The following is a 27,176-nucleotide window of genomic DNA, read 5'->3' on the forward strand; positions in this document are numbered from 1 at the left end:
TTTTTCAAATAAGTCAAATTCAAACAATTCAAGAGGAATATGGGCAAAGGACTAGAAAACAAAATTTACAAAGAGATACACAAATGACCCAACTATACAAAAATATTTTCCACTTCATAATAATAAAAGAAACAAAATTTATTGAGAAAACATTTTCCAGAGTTCACATTCATTTTTTTTTTGAGGGGAAAAAAAAGAAAAAATGACCAGCTGCCATGAGTGCACAAATGGTCAAAGCTTCCTTCTTGCAGGGCAGATTAGCACCAAGTACCAAAAGCTCTGTGCTCCCATACTCAAAAAGGACATTGATTTATAATAGAATATGGAAATGACCTAACTAAAAAAAAAAAAAACCATTGTGATCTCTGAACATTGGGATTATAGATGTGTATTTTTCCCAAGTTTTCTATGTTTAACATGATTTCTTTAAAGACCAGAACATATTTTTAAAATATTCAATTAACCCAAAAGTGCATTATATTACACAAGTATTTTAATTAATGTAATTGATTTTAAGTAATGGATAAGAGAAAATGGTACAAATAAGAAAAGAAGGGCTGGAGAATGGGAGAAACTAGAAGAGTAAAACTGAAAGGACAAGATAGAGTTAAGAACTGGAATTGAATGATTACTCAATAGGGAATTAAGAAAATGGAAATAGAAATGACACAAAGAAATGTTACCTTCATTCATTAATGCTTTATAGAGTAATACATTGGTAGTGCTCAAGGTAAAGTGAAATCACTTTTTGCTAAATAGAAATAAAAACAATCTAATCCATATTGAATTGCCCCAATGCCAAAGCTCATGAAATATTGCAGAACTATTCTGTGATTACAAATCCAAAGTGATAGTACAGGTAGTTGTTAGTTGTCATTTGCCCATGATAATTTTCAATCTCTAGAATTCATGACCAAAAAACGCACAAATAAAGCCATTTAGTAACAAACTTTCATAATAACATACCGACCTATCCAATCAAGTAATAGGCTAGTTCCTCCTGCTTTCAATATTATATAAAAAAGTCTAACTTTAGTATTCTGTCATCTGCTGTATGTTGGAAAAAAAGAAAGCGAGAAAGACTGAGAGAAAAGAAGGGAAAGAGAGAAGTTAAAAAAGGATGGAAGAAAGGGAGGGAAGGAGAGAGAGGGAAAGATGGAGGGAGGAATCACAAGCTTAAAATTCTGCTCTAGAACTTTAATGAGTTTGCATTCGCTGTCACCATTTATTTTTGCCGTTGAGTTGATTCCAACTAATAGTGACCCTGTAGCAACCCTATACTATAGGACAGAGTAGAACTGCCCCCATAGGGTTTCCAAGGCTGCAATCTTTAAAGAAGCAAACTGCCACATTTCTGTTCCATGGATAGGCTGGTGGATTTGAACTGCTGACGTTTTGGTTAGAAGTCGAGCACTTAACCACTGCACCACCAGAAATCACGGTCATAGATTTGTTGTTTTTAGGTTAGACTGTCTTTGGTGTTGGCCAGATTCTAATGATCTCTTTTGGTTTTGGCAGAAATGTTGCTCCCTTTATCACCTACTCCCCTTTTTTAGTTAGATTTGAACTGCAGAAACTAGAAGGAAAACCACTCCAAATCCCCCATGTAATAGTGCCATGCTATTTTGAAAAGAGAAACATTCTTAAGGACTATTCTGGCTGGGAAAATCCATCTCAATTACATGATGATAGGGCATTCAGAGAACCTCCCTCCTACCTTGAAGCCTTAATATCCTTGCACACATCTTAAAGTCAGGGCATATGCCTTAGCTTCGCAAATAAGAATATAATTTAGGATTGAAAAGCAAGCTTCAATGGACGATTCCACATTGCCCCTGTACTCATGTTTTTAAATGACCTTGGTTTTATCCTTTAGGGGTGTGTTACAATAGCCAGGGTAGAGGACATAGGATCTCTCTCAGTAAGGTAACATCAGTCATCTACCAATTTTCACCATTAACTCCTCTTTCCGTCCCACACCCATTCCCCTCTTGCAAAAATAACCAGTTATGAGTTGAAATGAATTTACTGATCTGTTAAAAAAAAAAAAATGGAAATGGCAAATCGCATGGGAACCGTTGTTGTTAGGTACCTTCAAGTCAATTTTCAACCCCTAGTGACCCCATGTGACAGAGTAGAACTGCCCCATAGGGTTTTCTTGACTGTCATCTTTATGGAAGCAGCTCAGCAGGTTTTCCCCTGCTGAGTTGCTGGGGGTGTTCCAATTGCCAATGTTAGGTTAGTTGCTGAGCGCTTAAACTTTGCAACACCAGGGCTCTTTAAATTGCATGTAAGTAGCTCCACCGTACTGCCCACAACAACAGGTAGCATAAATTTATCATAATCTGCTATGCATAAATGACTTTCACATACTTATTAAACCTTTATGCCAAACTATAGAATTGTAACTTTTGATATTTAAAAAATAAGAGAATATGCCTCTTATGCAGATTCAGGAGCATTTTCTGTTACTATTTGCATAACTCTTTGTTTTCCATAGTTCGAAGTGAATTTTTATCTAATGACAAAGAGAATTCCTGCAATAACACAAATTCTCAGAACATGTCCAATGTACTTCATTTAGAGCTGCACATTATAATTATCAAATCAGAATTTTCTCGATGGCTTTCCTTACCTTCTTAATACCTATTGTCAATCACAAGATTTACCAAGAAATAAAAATACATTTTCAATAGCAATAGAATTAAGGGATATGATTTATTTTTAGCTACGTGCAATTTTATTTTATTTTTATTTTGCATTTAATTCTTATGAGTTGATTTTCGGCATCTTCCTTTTTAAATTTCTCTCAGGATAAGGATGGTTGTTAAGATTCTTAATCCAGGTATGCAGTACAATCAGGAAATGTTTAGTAAAAAAATCTTAATAATCTCAAAGCTTTTGCATGTCTTTGAACGAAGAAAATGGTTACTTAAGGATAACTAATACATTTTTTAATGCATAAGACTGTGTTTGGAAATCTCTCTAATTTCTCAGAGAATTCCTAAACCCATATTTTGAATGGTAAAGTTTTGTGATCTAACTTAACTTATTTGTAGTGTTAATATTTTAAAGAGAAGTTGGAATCCTGCCATTTTGTCTACTGACAATTTTAAGAAAACTAAGTGATTTTTACACGATAATACATGGACAAGTAATAATATGTTCAGATAGGTTACCAAATTTTATATCTTACAAGCAGGAATTTACAAAACAAGTGAATAGCAAGAACCATTCATGATTATAAAATTTGTCCTTATAAAAATTCCCTGGATAATAATAGAAAATTCTGTTACCATTAAATACATACACTTTACACTAAGAAAATAAAATAAGTAAAATGCAAACATAATTCTTACCAGCAATGGAAGTCTGCCCTGAAAAAAAGAAAACAAATATCTTTTAGAAATGTTGAAAGTTTCAGATTTCATACATAAATATGTAAATACATGTTAGATGTATATATATGCATATATATATATATGCTCTTTATATGTAAATTACCATTTAGGGAAGCTGCAATTTTCAGTACCTTTTACCCAATTAAACTATATTTCTTCTCTCAATGCCATGTTTACAAAGCCCAAGTGTCTCAAAACTATACTATTGCTTTTTTCATTCCCAGGCAAAATAAGAAAAATAATAAAGTAAAGGAGAGCTGTTAGGATTAATTTCAAGCCTGCAAAAGTCCTTGGAAAGACGCTTAAAAAGTTCTTTCCCAAATGCATTATTTATCTCATGATTATTTATTGAGCACCTTCTACCTGTTAGTGGCACAGTGGTTAAATTCTCGACTGGTAATAGTAGGTTCTGTCATTTAAACCCACCAACTGCTCTGAGGAAGAAAGATGTGGTAACTGCTTTTGTAATAATTTACAGCCTGGGAAACCCTAGCAGGCAGTTCTACGTCGTCCTATAGGGTCTTTATGAGTTGGAGTTGACTCAACAGCAATGAATGCAGGGGTAAAGTACAATCAAGATTGTGTATTTTCCTGCCCTCAATTTGCTCCATCTAGTTGCTGTTGCTGTTGAGTTGATTCCAACTCATAGTGACCCTATAGGACAGAGTAGAACTGCCTCAAAAGGTTTCCAAGGGGTAGCTAGTGGATCCGAATTGCTGACCTTTTGGTTAGCAGTCTAAGCCCTTAACCACTGTACCACCAGAGCTCTTGTGTGAAATATAGACCAAAAAAAAAAAAAAAAACCAAAAACAAAACCCATATTATGATGATGAGTGAACCAGAAAGTGCTACAGGAGCACACACAATGATCATGAAATTGCAACCTCAGGTTTGGGGATCTGCTGGTGGAGAAGGTTTTAGAGGGTTCCTATAAGCAGTGACCTAAAGGATTACAGCTACCTTAGTCCTCTAAATCTTTTTAAGAAGTGGGGATTAATCTAAAAGGCTTTGGATAGTCATTGGAGGTCTTTAAGCAGGGCTTGATGGAGAAAGATTTGCATTTTAGATCAACCTTGCTGTGAACTGGAAAATGTATTATCAGAAGGAAAAGCCTGGGCCAGAAAAATCAGGAGACTTGAAAAAAAATTTTTTGTTTTTTAAGCATGAAAGAGGATGCTGTCCTACATCAGGGAAATAACACCAAAAAAAAAAGAATGGATTCAAAAGACACTTAGGAAGTAGAGTCATCAAGATTTTGAAAATCTGCCACCTAAGATAAAACAATTGGTCCCAGCCCACGTAGAGCAAGGGAGAACGAAGAAGGCAAAAGACACAGGAAACTATTAGCCCAAGGGACTAAGGGATCAAATGAACCAGAGACTCCAGCTTGAGACCAGAGGAACTAGATGATGCCCAGCTACCACCGATGAAAGCCCTGCCAAGGAACACAACAGAGAGTACCAGACAGAGCAGGAGAAAAATGTGGAACAGAACTCAAATTCATGTAAAAAGACCAGACTTGATGGTCTGACAGGGACTGGCAGAACCACGGAAACTATGCACCCCAGACACACTGTTAGCCCAGAATTGAAACTGTTCCCGAAGCCTGCTCTTCAGACAAAGAATAGACAAGACTCTAAAAAAAAAAAATACACACAAGGAATGTGCTTCTTGGTTCAACTGGATATATGAGACCAAATGGTCAGCTCCTGCCCAAAAGCAGGATGAGAAGGCAAGAAGTGAAAGGAACTTGTCGAATGGACATATGGAACTTGGGGTAGAAAGGGTGAGTGTGCTGTCACGTTGTGGGTATGCAACTAATGTCACAAAGCATTGTGTGTGTGTAAATTTTTGAATGAGAGATTAACTTGAGCTGTAAAGTTTCACCTAAAGCACTATAGACATATTTTCATATATGTATATACACACATACATATCCTGCAACCATTGATTTGAAAAAAATAATTTCTCCACTCAGAGGCACCATTAGAGGGATATGTCCCAGTTTTCTAAAATTACATTCCCTGGTTTATTCCTTGAAGGAAAATATATTTTTATATGATGGGTGCTATAACATTATTAAAATATGTGCTTATTTTCCTATTATCTTTCTAGATTTTGCCTTAATCATTCATTCTTAAGTATTATTTTTAATTTATCTTATTTGTATTTTTGTCTCTTCTCTTGTTGAGTCATCTTTTATCTTTCTAGCTCACATAAAATAATGTCATTTTTATTATCCTGTTATTTACTTTCCCTCTCCTCTCATTTGCTATATATTTTTTCCCTCTAAATTAAATCCTTAGAATTGTGCTGTTAGTAAAAGAAGTAAGAAGAAAAATAAAATATGAGTATTGCAGTAACTAATAGCTCTCACGTTTTCAATGAAAGAAAAAATAACCCTCATGGTTATTGTTTGTAAAAAAAAAAATTGGCATATTGACAATTTTAAAATATTCACATTGTTTTAAGTGCATGAACAAATTCCATATCATACACCTCTCTTCTTTATCTGAAAAAACACACAGACCTTTAAAAATCTAAAATTATTTTGATATCCCCGGTCTCAATATAAACCTAGAATTGATAAACTTGGAACTTCAATATAACTTAGCGCTTCAAACTCAATATAAATTTAGAACTTCAAACAAGTTCATTCAGTTCAATTAGGCTCAAGGAATATTATTTTTCCAGTAATGCTATTAAATGCCTAGAAGTTCAGACATGAAAAATGTGTGGTCTTTACCTGGCAAAAGCAAAGATATTTAAGTCGTGAGCGTACCTCGTTCACACTAGTAATTAAAATTCTTTCCCTCAGAGATCCACAAAATTCTCAGAACAGGAATGAGGAGGAGAAACAGGTGGAGGAGAAGGAGGGTCATCTGTAGCAAAGGGCCTTGTACATAATATCAGTAAAACCCGATGTGGATTCCAACTCGTTGGAGATCCCATTTGTTGCCAGAGTACAACTGTGCTCCAGAGGGTTCTCAAAGCTGCGACCTTTCGGGAAGCAGATTGCTAGCCTCTCTTCTGAGGCACCTCTGGGTAGGTTTGAAATGCCAAACTTTAAGTTAGTATTTGAGTACTTACCAATTGGCACCACCTACAGACTCCTTTGCACATAATAGGTGATTGATAAGTAATTGCTGGGTGAGTCTAAGCATGAACGAATGCAAAAAAGAAATCAAGCCTATCTGATAAAAACAGCTTTCCGAGAAGAGCTGAGTAGCAAGCCTTACAGGCCATAACAGGGAGTTTGAATGCTTTTCTGAGAGTGATGGAAGTGACAGATGAAAGAATACAGGGCAGAAATCAAACAATAGGTTTGATGACAAGGAAAAGAGGAATCTTGGTGTTACCTGTACCAGCTCCACCATTACTTCTACAGACCACTATACCCTATAAACCTGGCTTATTAGTTTATTGCCAGAAACCCTGGCAGTGTAGTGGTTAAGAGCTATGGCTGCTAACCAAAACGTTAGCAGTTTGAATTCACCAGTTGCCCCTTGGAACCTATGGGGCAATTCTACTCTGTTCTCTAGGGTCTCTGTGAGTCAGAATCAACTTGATGGCAATAGGTTTCTTTGTTTGTTTTTTATGTTTACTATGAAAATAAGAAAATGAATGCTGGGATAATATGTGAACTTATTTCTTTTTAAAAATAAGAAGTATGAATACTAGAGTATATATATATTTTTAAAAAGTTTCTAATCTATAGACTATTCATCAGGCCACATACAAGTTAAATGTCTTAGAGAGATTAATCTGAAGTCCTTCTGAAACAATTTTTTTTTTTAAGAAATTAGTAATGTTTAGTATTTCAATCTAAGTTTTGTAAAGGACAAGAGGTAAATTATCGAAATAGAGAAGACAATTTTGAGAGTTTTATATTTTTAAAGGATACTTCATAAATTTATTATTATTAATGGATAATATTTATTGAGTGTTCACTGGTGCCAGGCACTATGCTAAGCTCTTTGCATTCATTTTTGCTCTTAAGCATCACTACAACCCTATGAAGCTGACAGAAGTCAAGTGTCTGGGCCGAGTTTGTAGAGCTGGTACGTGCTAGCTTAGGCTTGAACCTGAGCTTGTCCGATCATGGGCCGAGTTTGTAGAGCTGGTACGTGCTAGCTTAGGCTTGAACCTGAGCTTGTCGGATCATGGGCCGAGTTTGTAGAGCTGGTACGTGCTAGCTTAGGCTTGAACCTGAGCTTGTCCGATCATAGGCCGAGTTTGTAGAGCTGGTACGTGCTAGCTTAGGCTTGAACCTGAGCTTGTCCGATCATCAGGCCAGGCTCCCAGCCTGAGGCTCCCGCTTCCCTCATCAACTGTCCTTAAAGACCTTGCTCTCCACCTGAACTTTCCAATATAGAAGTTCTTTTGGCTAGTGTTTTGGGTTCTACAGTGATTGGCTTTTATCAAAAGCCCGTAGGTGAAGGAAAAAAGCATCTTAATCAGGATTAGACTGCAGAGTAAACTGATAACGCTACAAACATTAAAATAAACTTCATCCTAAATGAATATACTAAAATGGATATTGATATCAAATCAGAGTTTGCCGAGTGAACGTTCTGTAAGTACAGACCACCGTTAGAGAAAATTCAGAGGTTCGTTGATTTCATTCACTACAGGATATTATTTTGACAGGAAAGTCAACCAGATACCATAACATCAAACTAAAGCATTATAGGTCTCACACCTCCTGCCTCCTCCCATTTAGCTGTGAAGATACCATATGGAGCTCGGGAAAGGAATAAAAATGCTAATATGTATATATATATTTCTGGTCTAACCATTTTATTTTTTTTAACCATTGCCCCATATTCAACGTTTCCGCAACTCTTTTAATGGTTCTATCTCATGCAACCAAATTCAGCATTCCGGGAAAATAACATACCCATGCCATCAAGCCCATTCGGACTCCTAGCGACTCTGTAGGACAGAGTAGAACTGCCCCAAAAGGATTCCTAACAGGCTGTAATCTACAGAAGCAGCCTGCCACATCTTTCTCCCTGGAGGTAACTGGTGGGTTCGAACCACTGACCTTTTGGTTGACAGCCAATTCTTAACCATTGCTCCATCAGGGCTCCTTGAAAATAATGTAACATCTAAAATTCTGTCACATTTTCTGTCTTCTGTGTCTATGCTTACTTACTATAAAGGTTTCTTGAATTGAATGTGTTTTCTTTTATAACCGGTTTAATCTTTAAGTCTGAATCTTGATTCTTCCACTGGGTGAATTTTAGACTATAACACTTAGTTTGTCTTATGTTTTATTTTATTTTCTTGGTGCGATATTTTACAGACACACACCCATGTATGCACGCCCACACATGAAGTATTTTATCTTTAAAAAAAACCCAAGCTTACAACATCATGATTTAGACTCAGTGCAAGGCTACCAATTACTGACACACCAAGGTCAAAATTACTTGTTCGTATGTCACAGAATCCCTATAAGTAGATTTTCAGAGTCCACAACATTTTAATAAACATGATAGATGACATGAAAATCAGGCCTTCAAAAATTCTCATAGAAATCCTCTAAAATAAAAAAGAAAAATTTCAAAGCACCCCCAAATTTAAGCCAATACCCTTAAGAAAATACGTAGGCACTACAGCAATCAACGCATCTTATAACAACACTTTAATTTTCATAAGCTATATCCACTACCAAACCCGTTGCCATCGGGTCAATTCCGACTCATAGCGACCCTATAAGACAGAGTAGAACTGCCTCATAGAGTTTCCAAGGAGCGCCTGGTGGATTCGAACTGCTGACCTTTTGGTTCGTAGCCATAGCACTTAACCACTACACCACCAGGGCTTCCGCTATATCCACTAAAAAAAAAAAAAAACCACTAGGTTACATAAATTTAAAAAAAAAAAAGTTTATCATTTTTAAAGTAGTACTATAAAGCCTGAAATAAGACATATATAAAGGCCACCTACAAGAAATAGCCTAATTAAAAACCTAACTAACAACTCTTCTGGCAACAAAATGTTATATATATATATATATATTTTTTTTAATGTAAGGGCCCTGTGTTTTCATTATTTAAGCGAAGGAATAAAAAAAATACTTAGTAACATTTCAGTAGATGGCACCACAGCACCAAAAATCTGTAAATCATCTACCCCGTCACTCTATTGCCCATTATAATCCTGTTGTGAATCACCAATGGAATTGACCAGGTACATTAAACAGATGAAAACGTAGATAACAGAGCACTTGATCTTCAAAGTTGTGTTATTCTAGCACGTGTATCATTACTGAATTTACCTTTCCCAATGTTTCTTTTACAACTCAAAATGTTTAAGTGATCGCAAATCAAAGTGGCCTTGAAGCCATACGACTAAGTTCCCGATCAGAGATTTCAGCAAAACTAGAAATCAGTTTGAGTGAAAATGACATCTCAAAAGACAGACTTGGCTTTAAATACCACCTGCTGTCCCCATACCCCCTACAAAAAAGAGAAAGAAATGGAATGCCATTTCCAAAGAGATTTAAACCTGTCTAGTTCTGCAAATCTAAATAAAGTACAAGGACAGAGGGTGAAACCGAATGGATGAAATAAATACTTATTCTCAGAATCTACCCTAAAATGAACAGTGACATGTTTTGAAGATTGAGAACGCATGCCTGACCTCCATTAACAGAAAGTCCATACAAAAATAGCAAAAACAAAATGAAGATAAAAAATAAGAGTTAAAGAAGACAGATACTCCTTGCTTTCCTTTCTTAGTAAAACAATAGTAACACACAGGATAAAATAAAAGATTTCTACTTTTACTTTCTCTGTAAACCTGGTATGTGATCCACAGACAGCAAATCCAATAAATCATATCAAATTAATAACTATTTATTTTGGATGTGTGCACTGTGTGGGTGATAAACAAGGCACTATCAAGATTTCAGAGAAGCATGGGCAATAGACCTTCTGGCCCTCCATTGGCTTTTCAAAAAATATAATAATAAAACAGTTCACTGAAATGTTATGTATCAGACTCTTAGCTAACCTCTTTACATACATTTTTGCATTTACTCATCCCACCTAAACAAGGATTTAACAATTGTTTTTCCTATTTTATAAGGAATACAACTGAGTTTTAAAGAGGACATAAAGCAATTTACTCATGGTCGCGCATCTAGGAAACGTTAGATTGGAAGTAGTGTCTGTCTCATAATCACTTTCTTATTTTCCACCCAGACCCTGCGTTTCTCCGCTGCCTGCACTGCTGTTAACACACCTGAAATCTCCTGAGTGAAACGGTTGCCCCTTCCCTTTCGAAAATAACTGCAGAGGCTTCTGCTCGTATAGAAACACAGGATTGCGGTTGTCTTTATGGACTTGTCCTTTGTTTCATAGATGAGGAAATTAAGACCCAGCAAGCTTAAATGCCTTTCTGACTTCATTCAGGAAGGTTTCCTGCAGCCCGTATGTTTCAATTCTCAGTTTAACGCTCTTTGGGCTATTTTCCATTATGTCAGCCACCCTTTTAATTGGGTCTTTTAAAATGTGTTTTAAGGTAATTTAAAAAAAACCAAAAAACCCTCATTGTCATCCAGTCAATTCTGACTCATCATGACCCTACAGGACAGAGTAGAACTGACCCACAGAGTTTCCAAGGAGCACCTGGTGGATTCAAACTGCTGTCCTTTTGATTAGCAGTCATAACACCACTACGCCACCAGGGTTTCCAAGGTAGTTTAAGGCAGCAATTTTATAGCCTTGTTTCCAGTATCGTAACAATGAAAATTACTAACCAACTCCTAGAGCTTAACAATGTACCAATATTTTTATGTATATTATATATCATTGAATGCCAATATCAATAGATAAACACTGACAAGCTGTCCATGACCTCAAATAAATACACGTGTGTTTCCTAGTTCTGCTTATTTTCTTCCTGGAAGGAAAGAGTAAAGAAACTTCAAAAGCAAGGATTTCATATACACATGTACAGTGTATATAAGTGTGTATGTGTGTGTGAAAGGGAGAGAGAAGAGGAAGGAAGGAGAAGGTTTTTGAATGGAAATAAACTGCAGAGTAGGTGGAGAAAAGGAGAAGCAGAAGGCTTGACAGGGATGAAGAAAAATATGAAACGGGACATTGGGTTAAATGTGGCAAGTTGAACACATACATGAGCTTATCTTTACTCTCACAAAATTCACCAAGGACAGTGAAAGAATAAAGGCATAAGTCCTCAAGGACAAAGATCATGAGAGAGAAGATGACATCAACAAAATTTGTGAAAAAGAAAGTCAGACAAGCAAGTGGTAACTAGTTTATCAGACAGGAGAACTAGAATGCTGTAGCCTAAGACTGCAAGTGCAAGGAAATAGAAAAGCAAACTAGATTCCCTGTGCAGAATTCTGAAAAATCATAGGAGTTGGAGGAATTAGGTACATGTGAAAGTAATTGGGAATCCCTGGATGATGCAAAATAGTTAACGTGCTCGCTTGCTAACCCAAAGTTTGGATGTTCAAATCCACCTGGGGGTGCCTCAGAAGAAAAGACTAGAGATCTACCACTGAAAAGCTTCCGGAGCACAGTTCTACTCTGATGTTCATGGGGTCCACCATGACTCGGAATCAACTAGACAGCAACGGGTAAAAGGCAAAAGTTTACATACTCAACAGTAAGACAACTCTGTAAGCATGCCCTCCTCCCCTACAAACAGACATAGATAGCCACCTCCCCTTATTCAGCTCCTAAAATGTTAACATGCAGATTTAGAGTCCCAAGGTAGGAGCTTGAAGCATTATTCCCTGGGGAAACTCACCATCCTGAGAGAAAACATTACAGATACAGAGGTGGGATGGTGTTCCTGCCCAATTATTCTAGCAAGGTTCACAAATTTACAAACTCGCCTATGCCCACAGAACTTCGACAAACTTTTTTTTGAGTCTCACTCTTAGATACCAATGGCCATCCAAGAAATATTAGACAAAAAGCCTTTAAAAAGAAACACAGAGACCAAGATAATTAGAAGCGGGACCTGGCAGAAACACAGGCAACGCGGGGAGGAGAAAAAAGCCTAAAAGCCAACTGTAATCTGTGTCCTCAGAAATGAGATGGCATTGCATCTATAAACAAAGAGCAGGAGGTTGTTTAAGGCCACATTCCAAGGTCAAGCAAGTCCACAGACAGTGTCCAAAATCTAAAAAGAAAAAAAAATCAAGAAATAACACCATAACATCAATGCCAATTAAAAATGACAAAATGTTTGCTTCTGGAAAGAAGGAATCAAGGGTGGGGAGGAGACTGGTGGCAAGTAAGAGGTCTTATTTACTACAAGCCTTTAGAGTATTATTTAAATCTTCAAACTATACACATACATACACACATGTGAATAAAAATACAAATGAAGAAAGGTATTGGTATGTAAAACGGAGTCGAGAATAAAAAGGACAAATGAATAGGAGTTTGGGGCTGAATAAAACCAAGGAACTCATTATTTTTTAATATAGCAGTCATATCTACTTCTCTCCCAAAGAATCATCATGTGCAGTATCACAAATATTTTTCTTCACAGGTGAGTACATATGTGTATATGCACATACATACACACACCTCTAAAACTAGGCATTTTTTTACATATTGTTTATATTTGCCTTAAAACATAGTTTCATCAACCTCAGGCATGTTAACTAGCTAAGTGATATGGAACCAAAAAAAAAGTCAAATAACAACTAAAAAATTACATAATAAAGGTTGAATGACCATGTATGAAAGATTGGTTACTTTGCTGTATTTTCTTATCTTAAAATATTTACCTATTTCAACCTGAGGTCTTTGTTTTAGAGTATCATGTCTTAAAATGTCCAATAGCCAAACTTGTTTCATAAACACTTCATGCTACGTGCCCCGTGGAGAGATTTACAAATTACGTTAACACATTAAAGGCATTGAAGGGAGCCCCTGAGTGGTAATTGACTACTAGCTGAAAGATTCGCAGTTCAGACTCATCCAGAGGTGCCTCAGAAGACAGACTTGGCCATCTGCTTCCAAAAGGTCACAGCCTGGAAAACCCTGCACAGTTCCTCTCTGTATACATGCAGTCGCTATGAGCCAGAAAAGATTCAACAACTAACAGCAACAGCAACACATAGCTTATCAGAGAAAGTTAACAGAACATGTTAAAGACATTGAGAAATATATGTAAATTGTTTAACCCAGGGTCTCCCAAAATGACCAAAAACTCATTTCTTTTCCCATGGAAATACACATATTGTAGAAATTCTCATGAGATATGAGTGCCACGGAACTCCAGTGTTTCTGAGAAAACCACTTATAAATTTCCAATTTGTAAAAATCGTAGTTTTTAACCTTAACTGCCCACCAAATTAAAAATACAGATTCCTGGGGTCCATCTTCAGTAATTCAGATTTAGTAGATTTGAGGTGAGATCTGTGTACTGGTATTTTCTTTTTTTTTTAATTGCATTTTAAGTGAAAGTTTACAAATGGTATTTTCTTAAAACTTTAAGGATGATTATGATGGAGAACAGGGTTATGAACAAATGGGTTTTTTAGCACCTTTACTGCTGTCCATGATATTCACTGGATGTTTAAGCCATTGTGCTAAATAATTTTATGTTATTTCATCTAATCATTACAGAAACCCTACAGAGTAAATATGTATCCTCTTTTTTACAAAGACTCAAAAAAAAAAAAATACATTTATGCAAGGTTAAAGAACTCATAGGAAAAAGAGTTTGGATTTAAACGTAGATCTAACTCCAAAGTGCCCTGCACTTGTTCAACTGCGCTCTCCTGTAAAGAAAACATGTATAATGCTAAATGCGGTGGTTGGTCTGAGAGCTATTGGGGACCCAACGATGAGTCAAAGATCATGTAGGAGACATCAAAATGGGATTCACATGAAATCACACATTTAAAAAAATTTAAGTGAAAAACTGCTGGACAACGGCTATAAAAAAGGTAGGTTGATATTGTTTAGCAAAAAAAGGAGGAGGAAATGTGAACAGGACAATGACACATTAAAACCACAGCATGAACTTGTCCTTCAGTTTTGTGACCCAAATCCTCAAGGAAGGAAAAATAGAACACACTAGAAAATGTTATGCTCTCATTATTCCACACTTGTTTTAAAAAAGAATGAGAGAAAGAAAAGAAAAGAAAGAAAGAAAAAGAAAACACTTCTCCTGATTAAACCTATAACTTCGAGAAGAAGTGGGGTTAAGTGAGCGAATGCGTTAGCGAGACTTCCTGTAGAGAAAAAATAGTGCACGGAGGGTGTGGGTCTATGCATTTAAACTAAGTCTGTAATGAACTCCTTGCAGCAGAGTCCCGCAACTTTTCTAAATTAACCATGAGTGAAATCTCAGTTATACTTTTTTTTTAGGGAACTAAATCAAAGTTAAAAAAAAAAAAAACAAAGTAAGTGCTAAGTTTTAAGGCGCCCACTTCACAGTAACTAGTCACAAACAGGATCAAATGTCGCTTTGGCTGCACAAAAGCCTCCTCTCCTCCAGCTGAGGATAATAAAAGCAAAGGCTGATAAATGCACTACTAATTTCTTCTCATTTCCTCTTAATGAAAACTCTGAACAGAAAACACTTGGGTTACTTTCAAAACCATGAAGGTAGCCCAGGCATAATGGGAAAAGCTACACTTTCAAACAGAAGAGGCTTTCCATGTGTTGTTCTCACAAGACTGCTATTCGCCCAGCTAAAAGCTAGCAGCAGTGCCTTTACTGCTCTTGTGGTTTCTCCTTCTCGGTGTACTTCTGTTTTTCTTATTCTGAGTCTTTATAGGAAAGGAAGAGCTGCAGCTCATGCGGTTAAGCGCACAAGCACTTCCAAATGGTGCAATGGGTTGCCATAGCACCAGCGTAATCAGCCCTATCTCGGGGTTAAAACCACAACTTCTCTAGTTGATGTTGAAGCGCCTGCTTATACATTCAACTGCTACAAAATACTGAATTTTAGTTTGATTTGTTTTCCTGTCAATAAAAATATATCTCCAAGATAAGGTTGATTTTTTTTTTTTTTTTTGACTTGTCTATTTTTTTGCTTTGGGAACATTTCATTTAGAAAAGCATTTGCTAGTGAAATTTTAAAGAGAAAAAAAGTTAAAGTCTATCTTCACATCTTTAATAACAGAAAGTCACCCTCTCTTTGGCTGGTGATTCAATTGCGTGCGTTCATTAGATAGTGGAAACTTGAAGAAAATAGTAAGATAAATAAGCTTATTTATCAATAGAATTCAGATTTCCTTTTACCCCAAGATCATGGTTATGAAATGACCGACCATACTGAAGGCAAGGACATTCTACATTTCTGCAGAACTCTTTAGCACCACGTATGAAAATGATAGTTTAAATATTACTCTGCCACTTGGAAACACCACACTGCGCCCTTTGCAAGCAAGATATGCTGCGGTAAAATAAGTTGAGTGACTTCCTTAAAATCACGCTTGACAGTCTCAGGCCAAGTTAATGCCTGAAAAAAAAAAAAAAATGTGGGAACATTTTCCTGCTTTACCACATTACCAGACACTCTTTGGCCCTGGCTGGTAACAATTTTCCATGCTGGGTATTTCTAGCAATCGTCTTATGTTTCAACTCGAGACAATCTTATCAGGATAGAGCAAATATTAAAATAGTAAATTAATATCCATAAATTATAAGTCCTGGAAAGAATCACCAGATCCGTCTTATTTAGCCTCACTAGAAAAATTCTTCTTGGACCAGTTCTTAACGCCTTTTTACGTCAGAAAATATTTCATCTATCTTGAGTGAAAAAAAGGAACATTTACGGATACACGGTCTTACATAATCCTCATAATATCCTTATGTGATAGGTATTAATGCTCTTGTTTTATAAATTAGGACGTGATGATACAGTTTAAACAAATTGCTCAGGATCTAGCTCATAAGAAACAGAGCAGAAGCTCATTCCCGGGTCTACTCCATAATGCCGCCTTCTGGGAACAGGGACTCAGAGCCTTCACTTCACATCCTTCTCCTGAATTTAGGAACATATTCCCTGAATGCCTAATATCTGGTGTTTGTCGCTTCCTTTTCCTCTCCACTGCCTTTACCCTAGTGCAGGTATTTATCATGTCCTATTTCACAAACGTTATACTCGGTTTCTAAACAGACAGCTTCCTCCACTACCACCCACGCACGCTAGATACTGCCACATCAATCCATTTCTAAAGTGTCTTGATATGTTTCTTTCCTGTTAAAATATTTGAAAACCCTTTACAATCCATCTTCAGCCTTTCACAATAATACTCCCATTATGCTAATATAAAAACACTTATTTTTTTTCTAAATTCTGTTTAAATACAACTTAATGGAACCCACATAGATTTCATGACACGTTCCTCTCTCCCTTTGAGTGTAACATCACTTTGGTCCAAAATGCCTTTTCTCCTTTTAATGACTCTGAATCGTATCCATTCTCAAGACTTGGTTCAAACTCTAAGTTCTTGACTATTTTTCTGACCTCCCCAAGCTAGTGGAGTTTTCTAACAATTAGAACGATAATCCCATATGCCACTAGTGAGGGTTCAGTTCATAAATCGACCTACCTAATCAGTTATCTTTGTACATGTTCAGTTGCAGTTAAGAGCATAGATTTTGAAAAGAGCAGGCAGAGGTTTGAATCTCTGCACTGCTACTCTCTAGCTGTGTGAACCTGGGCAAGTGGCATACGCTCTCTAACATCAGCTTCTCTTCAGTTAACTGAAAATAATCTGTACTCAGAGACCTGTTGTGGAAACGAAGTGAAGCGATGTTTGTGAAGCACTTAGTAACCAGTTTAGAAACTCAATAAAATGGTGGCAATCATTTGTGTTATTGTTATCAGCTGCAACATCACCTGGAGGCTTTTTGTTGTTAACTCTATTTGTGATTCTTAAAAGCACTGATGAAACCAGCAGCCCTTGTTTCCACACAGTGGTTAGCTTATGAAAGGTAATTAATAAATATTTGTTGATTTAATTTTAATACAGTTTGTGCCTATGGTCCCACAGAAACAAAACTGAGCAACAAAATTTTGAAACTCTTTGCAGCATGTGTAATTTCTCATTTCATAAGATGGTATTGCATTTCCTCTTGGCTTTTTATGTGTCTTAGAATTTTCGTACACATATATTTACATCCTTGCAATGAAGAACAAAATGAAAAACTATACCCGAATATATAAACAGCTGTATAAAAGAAAAAGCTGCTTTTTGCATTGTACTCACACTGACCTGGTTTTGAATACTACTAGCTTAGTCCGTTAGGATCTTGTGCTCGTTAGGTAATATTTGTGAGCTCTAGGCTCCTTGTCTGTCAAGCCAGGATCATAATACGTAGTGTATATAGCGTAAGAGTTGATACGAGGATTAGATGATGTAAATCTTGCCAAGGTCTTTGCAAAATAGGTGGCAGGCACACAGGTGGTGTTGAATAAGTGTTCATTCATTACAGTTAGCACTAATCTATTCCTCTGCCTTTTCCACTCGGTGCCCATCAATGTCGACACTTTTCAAATATGATTCCAAAGTCCAGTGATAGTTAAAACTATTTAAGGCTATCAGAGCTGAGAGATCTATTCATTGGCACACAAAAATCTCATTTTGTTGTTAATTGCGAAAAAAGTAAGAATTTCAGTGTGCCTTTTATTGTCTTGCATTCTGAATCTCTGCATAATTCTCCCATGATTAGGTGACTCCTGCTGAGCAAGGAAGAGCAAGAAATGAGTTAGTTATGTTCCCAGATTATAGCATTCAGGGTGCCTCTCGGTTTGAATGTGATTATCGTGGTCAGTGCTGCATTTTATTATATTCCATGTGCACTTCCCCTCATTCTGTGGAAGGCTTTTGAAAAAACTTTATCAAAAGCAAGGCTGATGAGTGATAATAAAGATACTAACCCTCAAAACCAGCTGACTGTGCCAATGACCTGTTAGCTGTGATTCTGAGTACGGAGTCATGGAAACAGCTCTCGGCCCCTGGGCTCGGAATCCCAGGCCTCCCTTCTCTCACAAAGCTGCTCAAAACAACACCGGTGCCACGCCTGCACCATGACCCAGTTTCCTGGCAATCATACAGAAAACTACTTCAGAACCTGCCCGATGACTGATACAGATCTACCATCTGTTCCTTCAAGTTGACAATTGCAAAAAAAAAAAAAAAAAATTTGACAGCTGGATGGAAAAAAAACACGACCTCTTCAGCTTCATATTGAATTTGGTATTCCTCCTTGTTGATTGGCTAAGGCATTCCCCAATGTCAAAAGTATAGCTCATGTTTATGTTAAACTGATGTTAAAACGTGTTCTGTTGGAAAATCTCAAAAGCACAGCTTCTTTAGCCCTGGGTCCTCAGAGTATCCAGCACCAAGTTGGACACCCACATAGCACATCAACATTCCTTTAATTTAATCAAAACTGATTTGACTGAATTGAGTTATAAAAAAAATTTTTAAATGTTAAAAGCCCTTTAGCAACATTTAGAAGGTTGGCATCTAGTGGTCTAAGTAAACTTACTTATTCCTGGTCCATTTTTCCTTTCACCCATTTCTCTTACTGACTCCCAAAGTGGCAGAATTTTCCCCTTTCATGCAGGAGACCCAGGTTCCATTCCAACCAATGAACTTCAAATGCAACCACCACGTGTCTGTCAGTGGAGCCTTACTTGTTTGCTGTGATGCTACAAAGGCTTCAGCAGAGTTTCCAGACTAAAGTGAGCTAGGAAGAAAGGCCGGGTGATCTACTTTCAAAACTCAGCCAATGAAAACCCTGTGGATTGCAATATGGTCGGATCTGGTTGTGCCTGAGGACCCCTAAAGTCAGGGGCAACGACAGCAACTAACAACAAATCCTAAAGCACATGTTTTGATTCCATACAGCATCTGTAGCCTCTTTTTTGAGGGATAGACCAAGGTAGGAATGATAGTCTGGTCATTGGCACAGCTCTGGAATAATCTCTGCCATCCTTTCTCTATACCCTTCCAAATGAATTCAGCAGTTAGAACACTCACTTCAGATCCAGAAATGTGCCAGTGGTCTGATAAAGCCAGACATGAAGGAAAGGGATGGTTGCCTTTCTCTTATACTGATTATCTTCCGGGAAAGATAATTGTTTTCATTTGTTTATTCACTTCAATTTTCCTGCCGTGACATAAAGATAGAAAAACATTTTTGTGTGTGTATGGTGTGACAGGAATTCCAGTTCTTGGCTTAGCTTGTCATTTCACATCATAAAAGAAAGCCAGTTGGGGCTGAGAAAATTCTTAAGGGAAATCTTATCAGAAGCTCGTAGTTTTCTTTTTTTGCATTACTTTGCTCTTGTCGATAATCCATTCAAAATGAGCCTATTCAGGGGAAGGTGAAGCTAAAATTAGATAGATTCTTTTGTGAATAGGCTATAACCAATGGCATATACTTTTAGAAAAAAAAGCTAAAGGTTGGTAACTAAATAAAGGTAAACATGAGGTACATATAATAGAAAGCTTTGGGTTTTTTCTTATAATAAACACTTTTCTCATAGTCCTTCACCTACCCCAACAAGATTACCTCTCCTTTAAAATTTAGGTGGTTGTTTCTCACCCAAATGAATTACATATTGAAAAGATGCAATCACTTATTTTCATAAAATGAATAGAAATGAGGAACACTCAACATTTTCCAAGGATGACTGCAAATTTGTTGTAGCCATTCTTCACTTCAAAACCTTGAAATCAGGCCTTTGGATCAGAGAAAGATTTGAGGTAGGTAAAATCCCCACACTATTTGAATGTTCAGTTTTTAAAAAGATTATGCAAACTGAATGGAAGCAATGATCAGTGTCAAAAAAGTGCGATGAGATTCCAGCAGAAGAGTTTTAAGGCACATGGTGTGATAAAAATTGGGGGTAAAATAAAATACACTTTGGTGTGTGCAATCTGGAAGCATATACATCAGTCTCTTAACATTACTACTCTTCTAACTCACACATTTCTCTGTTATTTAAATTGCTATGAGTCCATATTTTGTCAGTAGATCATTAATATAAATTCTGTGCATCGGAGAGAGAAATTTATTGAAAACCATGTTAATCTTTTTTTTTTTATTTTCTGCAAACTGGTTTTGATGCAAGATACATGATAATAAGAATTAAAAAAATAAAAAGGAACTTAGATTATGTTTTTAGAAGGTAAAGATTACATTGTACAATATCCTCAATTTGCAGATGGTTAAACATTATGCTGACACCTTTGCAATAAATCACAACAGTTCTCCCACTGAGTATCTTAGAACCCATAGTGAAGATTAGCAACATTTTTTTTAAGTGAAAACTATAAAATCGCAGAATTAGGAAAACTAGAAAATACTTAAAATACTTTGAGCTACCCTCCAATAGTGAAAATAAAAGTACTGATAATAACGACAGCAGTTGATATGTATTAATACCTTACTATATATATATATTTTTATATATTAGTCTTACGCTGAGGTGCTCAGATAAACAACCTCTGCTTTCAATTAGCTTCACACCACTCTCTGCCTGTTCATTGACTATATTTGCTGATTTCTCCATTGTTCCTAATCCTGTATCTCTTCAAGGTCTCCATCGCTCTGGGAGAGGTCAGGCACTGCAGGAAAGCAGCTGCTCTGGGAGAGGCCAGGCACTGCAGCAAAGCAGCTGTAGGCCTGTGGACCACAAAGACAAAGTTCAATTCTTCTTATGCCATGTGAACTAGACTCTTACCAATGAGCTTTGCCTTCTTATCCAAAAACTAAGTGGACAATACCTATTTCCCAGTGGTGTGGTGTCGATTAGAGATATGTTATGTGAGGCATCAGAAACATAGTAAGCATTCAAAATACATGGCAGCTGTCTTCATTGCCAGGAAGGCACATTTAAAATAGAAAATGACCAACAGAAAGACTAACAAAAATATCAGTCAGAAGTTTCTATAAGGAATTCTGTATTCACTAGTATTCGTGGAAGGAAATTTATGATAGATATTCAAACTACATGAATTTCACAAAGGGATGATTCAAGCAACATAGAAGGGAAAGAACCACTATGCTAACAATATTGCCGAGTGGAAAGCATGTTATTAGGAGCACAGAATCTCCAAGCTTGAGAGTCATTGTGAAAATTCAATGACATACTATTTGTGAAAATACTGTAAATTACACAGTCCTAAAAAAAAAGTTAGCTTTAATAATAACATTTCCTTGAAAATTATTTATGACTAGCCTCTATGTTCAGGAAAGAGCATCAGAAATCAGACAAATCCAAATTTGGAGATTCTGTATAAAATACTTGACCAGTAACACCTCAAAAGTTTCAAGGCCATGAAAAACAAAGAAAGACTGAAAAACTATCGCAGCTAGGAGGAGGCTAAAGAACCATGATGTGTAAAAGTAATCGAGAGTCCTGGATTGGATCCTGGAGCAGAAAATGGACATTAATGAAAAAAAATGGTGAGCTCTGAATAAAGTCTATGGTTTATTTAATTGCACTATGTCAGTTGCCAGAGAGTTGACTCCAAATCATGGCCATCCCCTGTGTGTCAGTGCACAGTCGTGCACCATAGGTTTTCAATGGCTAATTTTTTGCAAGTGGATCGCCAAGCCTGTCTTCTGAGCTGTACCTCTGGGTGGACTCGAACTCCCAGCCTTTTGGTTAGCAGCTGAACACATTAACCATTTGCACCATCTACTATACCAATCATTATTTCTTAGTTTTGACAAATGTCCCACAGTTATTTAAGATGTTAACATTAGAGGAAGCTGGGTAAAGAGTAAATGAGAACACTCTACACTATTTTTGCAAATTTCTGTAAATCTAAAATTTTACCAAAATGAAAGATTCTTAAAAATTTTTTGTTTGTATGGTTCAGAGAAAGCTAAAGCAACTTTTCTTGCCTTGGGTAAATAAATCAAGATTTTTTCTATGGTTTTTAAATTGACGATTTTTGAGATGGCAGACTTTTCAAAACGCAACTGATAAATGTTTGTGATCATGGCCCTCGTCACCATACAATGATAGTGCTGATGTTGTAAACTACCAGCACTGAAAAGACGTTATAGATCCTGACATATGTAAGGAATCATAAAATTTCAGGGTTGAAAAACATAATAAAGATTGCTTTTTTTTTTTTAATCTACCTAATTCTTGAAACGAATTTAGAAAATCCCTATTCACAAGTTCTGAGTTTATTTTTTAATGCCTTTATTGAAAGTTCACCCACAACTTTCTGCCACTGCCCTCCGCATCCATTGTCCCACCAGGGTGCACAAGAAGCTGCTCCAGGTGCACATTAAAAAGGACACAGTGTCCGAGCCACAGAGGCAGTGCCACTACTACCGCATGTGAGGAACAAAGGCAGAGAAAGAAAAGTCTTTGGTTTAGAGGATAAATCCGTACTAAGTCAGAAGTATATACATATCTTTTCTTCTTATTTCTACCTTATGATGTATCAAATGAACACACAAAAGTCTACTAATCAATTGAGGGAGCTTGTTTTTAGGTTTTTGGAATATATACATGAATACATTTGAAGATGTTTACATGATTCACCCACGTGACAAAAATCATGTAATTAAAATGCTGTTTTAGGAGAAGTATATTACACAATCCTCACAATTGCTGATTCTTAAGTTTGGGTTTGCTTTTTTAAAAAATACCATCACAGTAAAGAAAAACATCACAAACTAAAAGGCAGATCCCACTGGATATCTGGGGAAATTCTGTTTCATTCTGAGAATATATTCTTCTGTAGTCTTTCATCATATCTTGTTTATTCTCCCGAAAGTTTTTTTCCCCTTAGCATCACCGAATGAATCGTAAAAAAGGACTCTCACATATCTGAATCACAAACCGAGTTGGGAGCGTGGGGCTATCCCTCAGGGACGGAAATAATGGAAACAACAAAAGCAACGTATTTTAATTTATTGAAAACCATCATATTTCTATTTATTTACTGAATAAATATTTTCAATGCCTATTATGTATAAGATGCCATGTTTGTTGCTGAGAATCACAAAATCCTTGACCTTTAGCAACTTACAACCTAATAAAGCAAAGTATGTAGACATGGTTATAATTATAGTATAGTAATTATAGTAATAGCTAGCAGGTTAAAAAAAAAGAATCCATTGCCATCGAGTCAATTCCAACTCATAGTGATCCTATAGGACAGAGTAGAGCTGCCACATAGAGTTTCCAAGGAGTGCCTGGTGGATTCAAACTGCTGACCTTTTGGTTAGCAGCCATAGCTCTTAACCACTACGACACCAGGGTTTCCAGCTAGCAGGTACACAGCACTTATTATGTGTCAAGCACTATACTAGGTATATTATATATATGTGTGTGTGTGTATGCATGTGTATACATATATATGCATATATATGTGTGCACATTTACATACTTCTATGCATATATGGACTTATATGCATATATACATATACATAAGTATACATATATACACACATACATACTTCCTCAATCCTTATAACAGCTCTACGAAGTACATACAATTACTATTCCCTATTTTATAGATTAGGAAAGCACAATAAAGCACCGTAAATAATGCTTCTAAGGTCATTCAGCTTGTGAGTGGCAGAGACAGGGTTCCGATTCATGCAGTATGACTCATCCTCACGTCTTTTAACCATTAGGCAATAATCACATCACAATGTGCTATGATATTGTTCAGATATGTTAAGATAAAAGGAAACATTGAGAATATGTCCTGATTTCTGGCTCAGACAACTGTGTGAACGCTGACGTCGTTCACTGATACAGGGAATATAAGACAGGTTAATGGAAGAAGACTTTGAGTTTCTTCTTGGTAACGTTGAGTTTCAGACACCAATGGGATATCAGCTGGAAGTTTCTTGTACATGGTTGGAGAAATAGGTCCTCAATACAGAAAGACAGCAGAGCTGGAAATACCGTGTTGCAGTTGAGCACAATGTGCTCTGGAAGCAGGGAGCTAGAGTGCCCAGCCCATTTGTGGAGAAATAATGGAAAATTTTCTGAAAAAGTAATGTCTAAATTGAAAATGACCTATAAGAGTTATGCAGGAAGGGAAGCCAAGTTTTTCAAAGAAAGAGAACAGTGTAGGCAAAGGTCCAGAGATGAGAACCTAGTACTTTTCAGGAAGTAAATGTTCTGCATGGCTGCAATATTAAATGTCAGGTAGAAAGAGTCTAGAGAAGCTTCTACAAGGGAAGCAAGGGACGGAAGATGAAGAGTCTCTTCTTTTATACTAAAATTAAACATTATCCTTAGGCAACAGGTTTTACACTGTAGAGTTTTAAGCAAGTATGTGTGGTGTGCAGAATGGAGACAAAGATATGGGTTCAAAGCATGCATCTGTTAAAATGTTTTCAGCCGTAACTGTGCGAAAAATTCAACTGGCACAGATTAAACATGAAGGAATTCATTATCTCACACAACAGGGAATCTAGAGATTGTATTAATCTGGATCAGGTGAATTCAGTGACTCAGTAATGGTATTAAGGGCCCAGGAACCTTACACATTTTTGCTCTGCCATTCACAGAGTAAGGCCTAACCACCCTCACGGTGTTAAAACGAACAGGTGTCACATTCTCATAAAGTATCAACCAGAGACAGGAAAGTCGCCTTGCCTTCCTTTTGCCTCTTTTGAAGACTGAGAAAGTTTTCCCAAGTCCCCTCATGTTTCACTGGCCTAAATTTCATCACTGTCAAGGCAAAGGTATTCTCCGTGATTTGCTTTGACCAATCAGGAATCAACTTTAAGTCACATGGGGACAGAAAGACACAACTGAATTTTGAGTCACATGGAAAGGCATGAATAGCTAATAAAAGAAAGAAAAGAAAAAAAGGATCTCATTCACAAGAAAAATGCAGAGAAGAGGGAGATGACAACCTCAGGGTCTACTGCACAAACTCGAGTGACCCAAATCAAAGTGTAGTGATTAAAGAAGACACAGGTGGATATTTCAAGAGATATGAAGGCAGCCTCAACCGTGCTTTATAATAAAGCTAAGTTACGATAAAAGGAAATATTGAGAGTATGCCCTGATTTCTGGCTCAGGCAGCTGTGTGGACGCTGACATCATTCAATGATATGCAGAATATAGGAGCAAACCAGGTTGATGGAAGATTTTGAGTTTCGTTTTGGTAATGTTGAGTCTCAGATGCCAGTGGGTTATCAGATGGCTGTTTCTTGTACATGGTTGGAGACCAACACAAAAGACACAGCAGAGCTTGATATATAAATGTAAAAGTCACCAATTTACAGAAGACAAAGTAAGCAATGGGATATCACCCCGAAAGACAGGGTAGAGGGAGAAGGGATGGAATACATACCAACACCAACATTTAAGTAGCTAGCTGAGAGAGAGGAGCCAGAGAAGACTGGGATATATAAGAAGAAAACTAAGAGAAGATGGTTCCATGTTTCATGGAAGCTAAAAAACACCAAAATCAAACCCGTTGCTGTCAAGTTGATTCTGACTGATAGTGACTCTACAGAACAGAGTAGAATGGCCCCATAGGGTTTCCAAGGAGCTCCTGGTGGATTCAAACTGCTGACCTTTTGGTTAGCAGCCATAGCTCTTAACCACTATGCCACCAGTGTTTCCCATGGAAACTAAGGAAGGAATGAATTTCAAAAAGAAGGTTGTCAATAATCCCAAATGCCTCTGAGAAGTGAAGTAAAGTAATTGTTCAAGCTTGGTACATTGGCTCTAATGTTTTAGAAACAGAGGTGGAGCAGTGGTATCGGGGCAGCATGCAAGAAGCTTCAGTGACAAGTTGGGGGAAGTAGCCAGAAAGTAGTAGGTGGATAAGTGAATGAGAAGTGAGAAAGTGTGGACTGTAGAGCTAGGAAAAAATAAAAAAATTAAAGTTTGTGAAGGAGAAGGGAGAGATAAAAAAAAAAAAAATAGAGACTTGGAGTAGAGATAGGATATTATTACTTATACCAGCATTATAATTCTCTTAAAACTGTACTTTATTGACATGTTTATAAATAGTTTTGGAGTCTATGGAAGAAAAGCTCTAGACTTGAGAGATATAAATATTTCTGGGGTATATTACATTACAAATTCTATGGAGAATTCTTTTTAATTTTTTTTTTAAGACTTTGCTTTTATTTTTAAGTACTGACTGTGTTCATAGCTACCTTGTACTCCTTTTCCTATGCATTCCTTCAATGGTATTTCTTCTTATTGCTAATCTTTAAACACCAAACTAATCAGGTGTCATATTTAGGAATTTGGACATAGTTTTTATATCTAATAGGACCATAAACTAAGAATAAATTATAAAAATTCCATTATAGAGATTTTGACTTCTCACGCCTCCTTTACGAATGCTAAGGAGAAGCAACAATGGGACCATTCATACTCCGTATTTCAGGCTTGGTCTGTAAAGTGGGCCCTAGCAAGCTAGCCAGTTGCCATTGGTTCAGCACTGGCTTATGGTGATCCCATGGGTTACAAAAGAGAACTGTGCTCTGTCAGGCTTTTAAGGCTGTGACCTTTGGGAAGTACATCTCTAGGTCTTTCTTCTGAGGTGCCTCTGAGTGGGTTTGAACCATCAACTTTTGGTTAGTAGTACAGTGCATGTAACCATTTGCACCATCTAGGGAATCCAGACTAGCTACAAAAAAAAAAAAAATTGCTGTTGAGCTGATTCCAACTCATAGCGACCCTATAGGACAGAATAGAACTGCCCCACAGTGTTTCCAAGGAGCCACTGGCGGATTCAAACTGCTGAACTTTTGGTTGGCAGCCATAGCCCTTAACCACTGCACC

The 27,176-nt window shown here is 36.9% G+C and overlaps 1 protein-coding gene across 10 annotated transcripts in view; it reads right to left on the reverse strand.

The window, feature by feature from the left end:
• The window catches only part of PTPRC (protein tyrosine phosphatase receptor type C), a 136,699-nt gene that overhangs the window by 79,063 nt on the left and 30,460 nt on the right, over positions 1 to 27,176 (reverse strand). For all 10 annotated transcript variants that reach the window (XM_023548249.2, XM_023548247.2, XM_023548245.2 and 7 more), the window contains one exon: positions 3,360 to 3,377. In XM_023548249.2, the coding sequence (XP_023404017.1) occupies positions 3,360 to 3,377 (18 nt within the window). The remainder of the gene's footprint in view (positions 1 to 3,359; positions 3,378 to 27,176) is intronic.

The sequence above is a fragment of the Loxodonta africana genome, chromosome 20 (genome assembly GCF_030014295.1).
Source record: "Loxodonta africana isolate mLoxAfr1 chromosome 20, mLoxAfr1.hap2, whole genome shotgun sequence".
In the NCBI taxonomy this organism is placed as follows: Eukaryota; Metazoa; Chordata; class Mammalia; order Proboscidea; family Elephantidae; genus Loxodonta; species Loxodonta africana.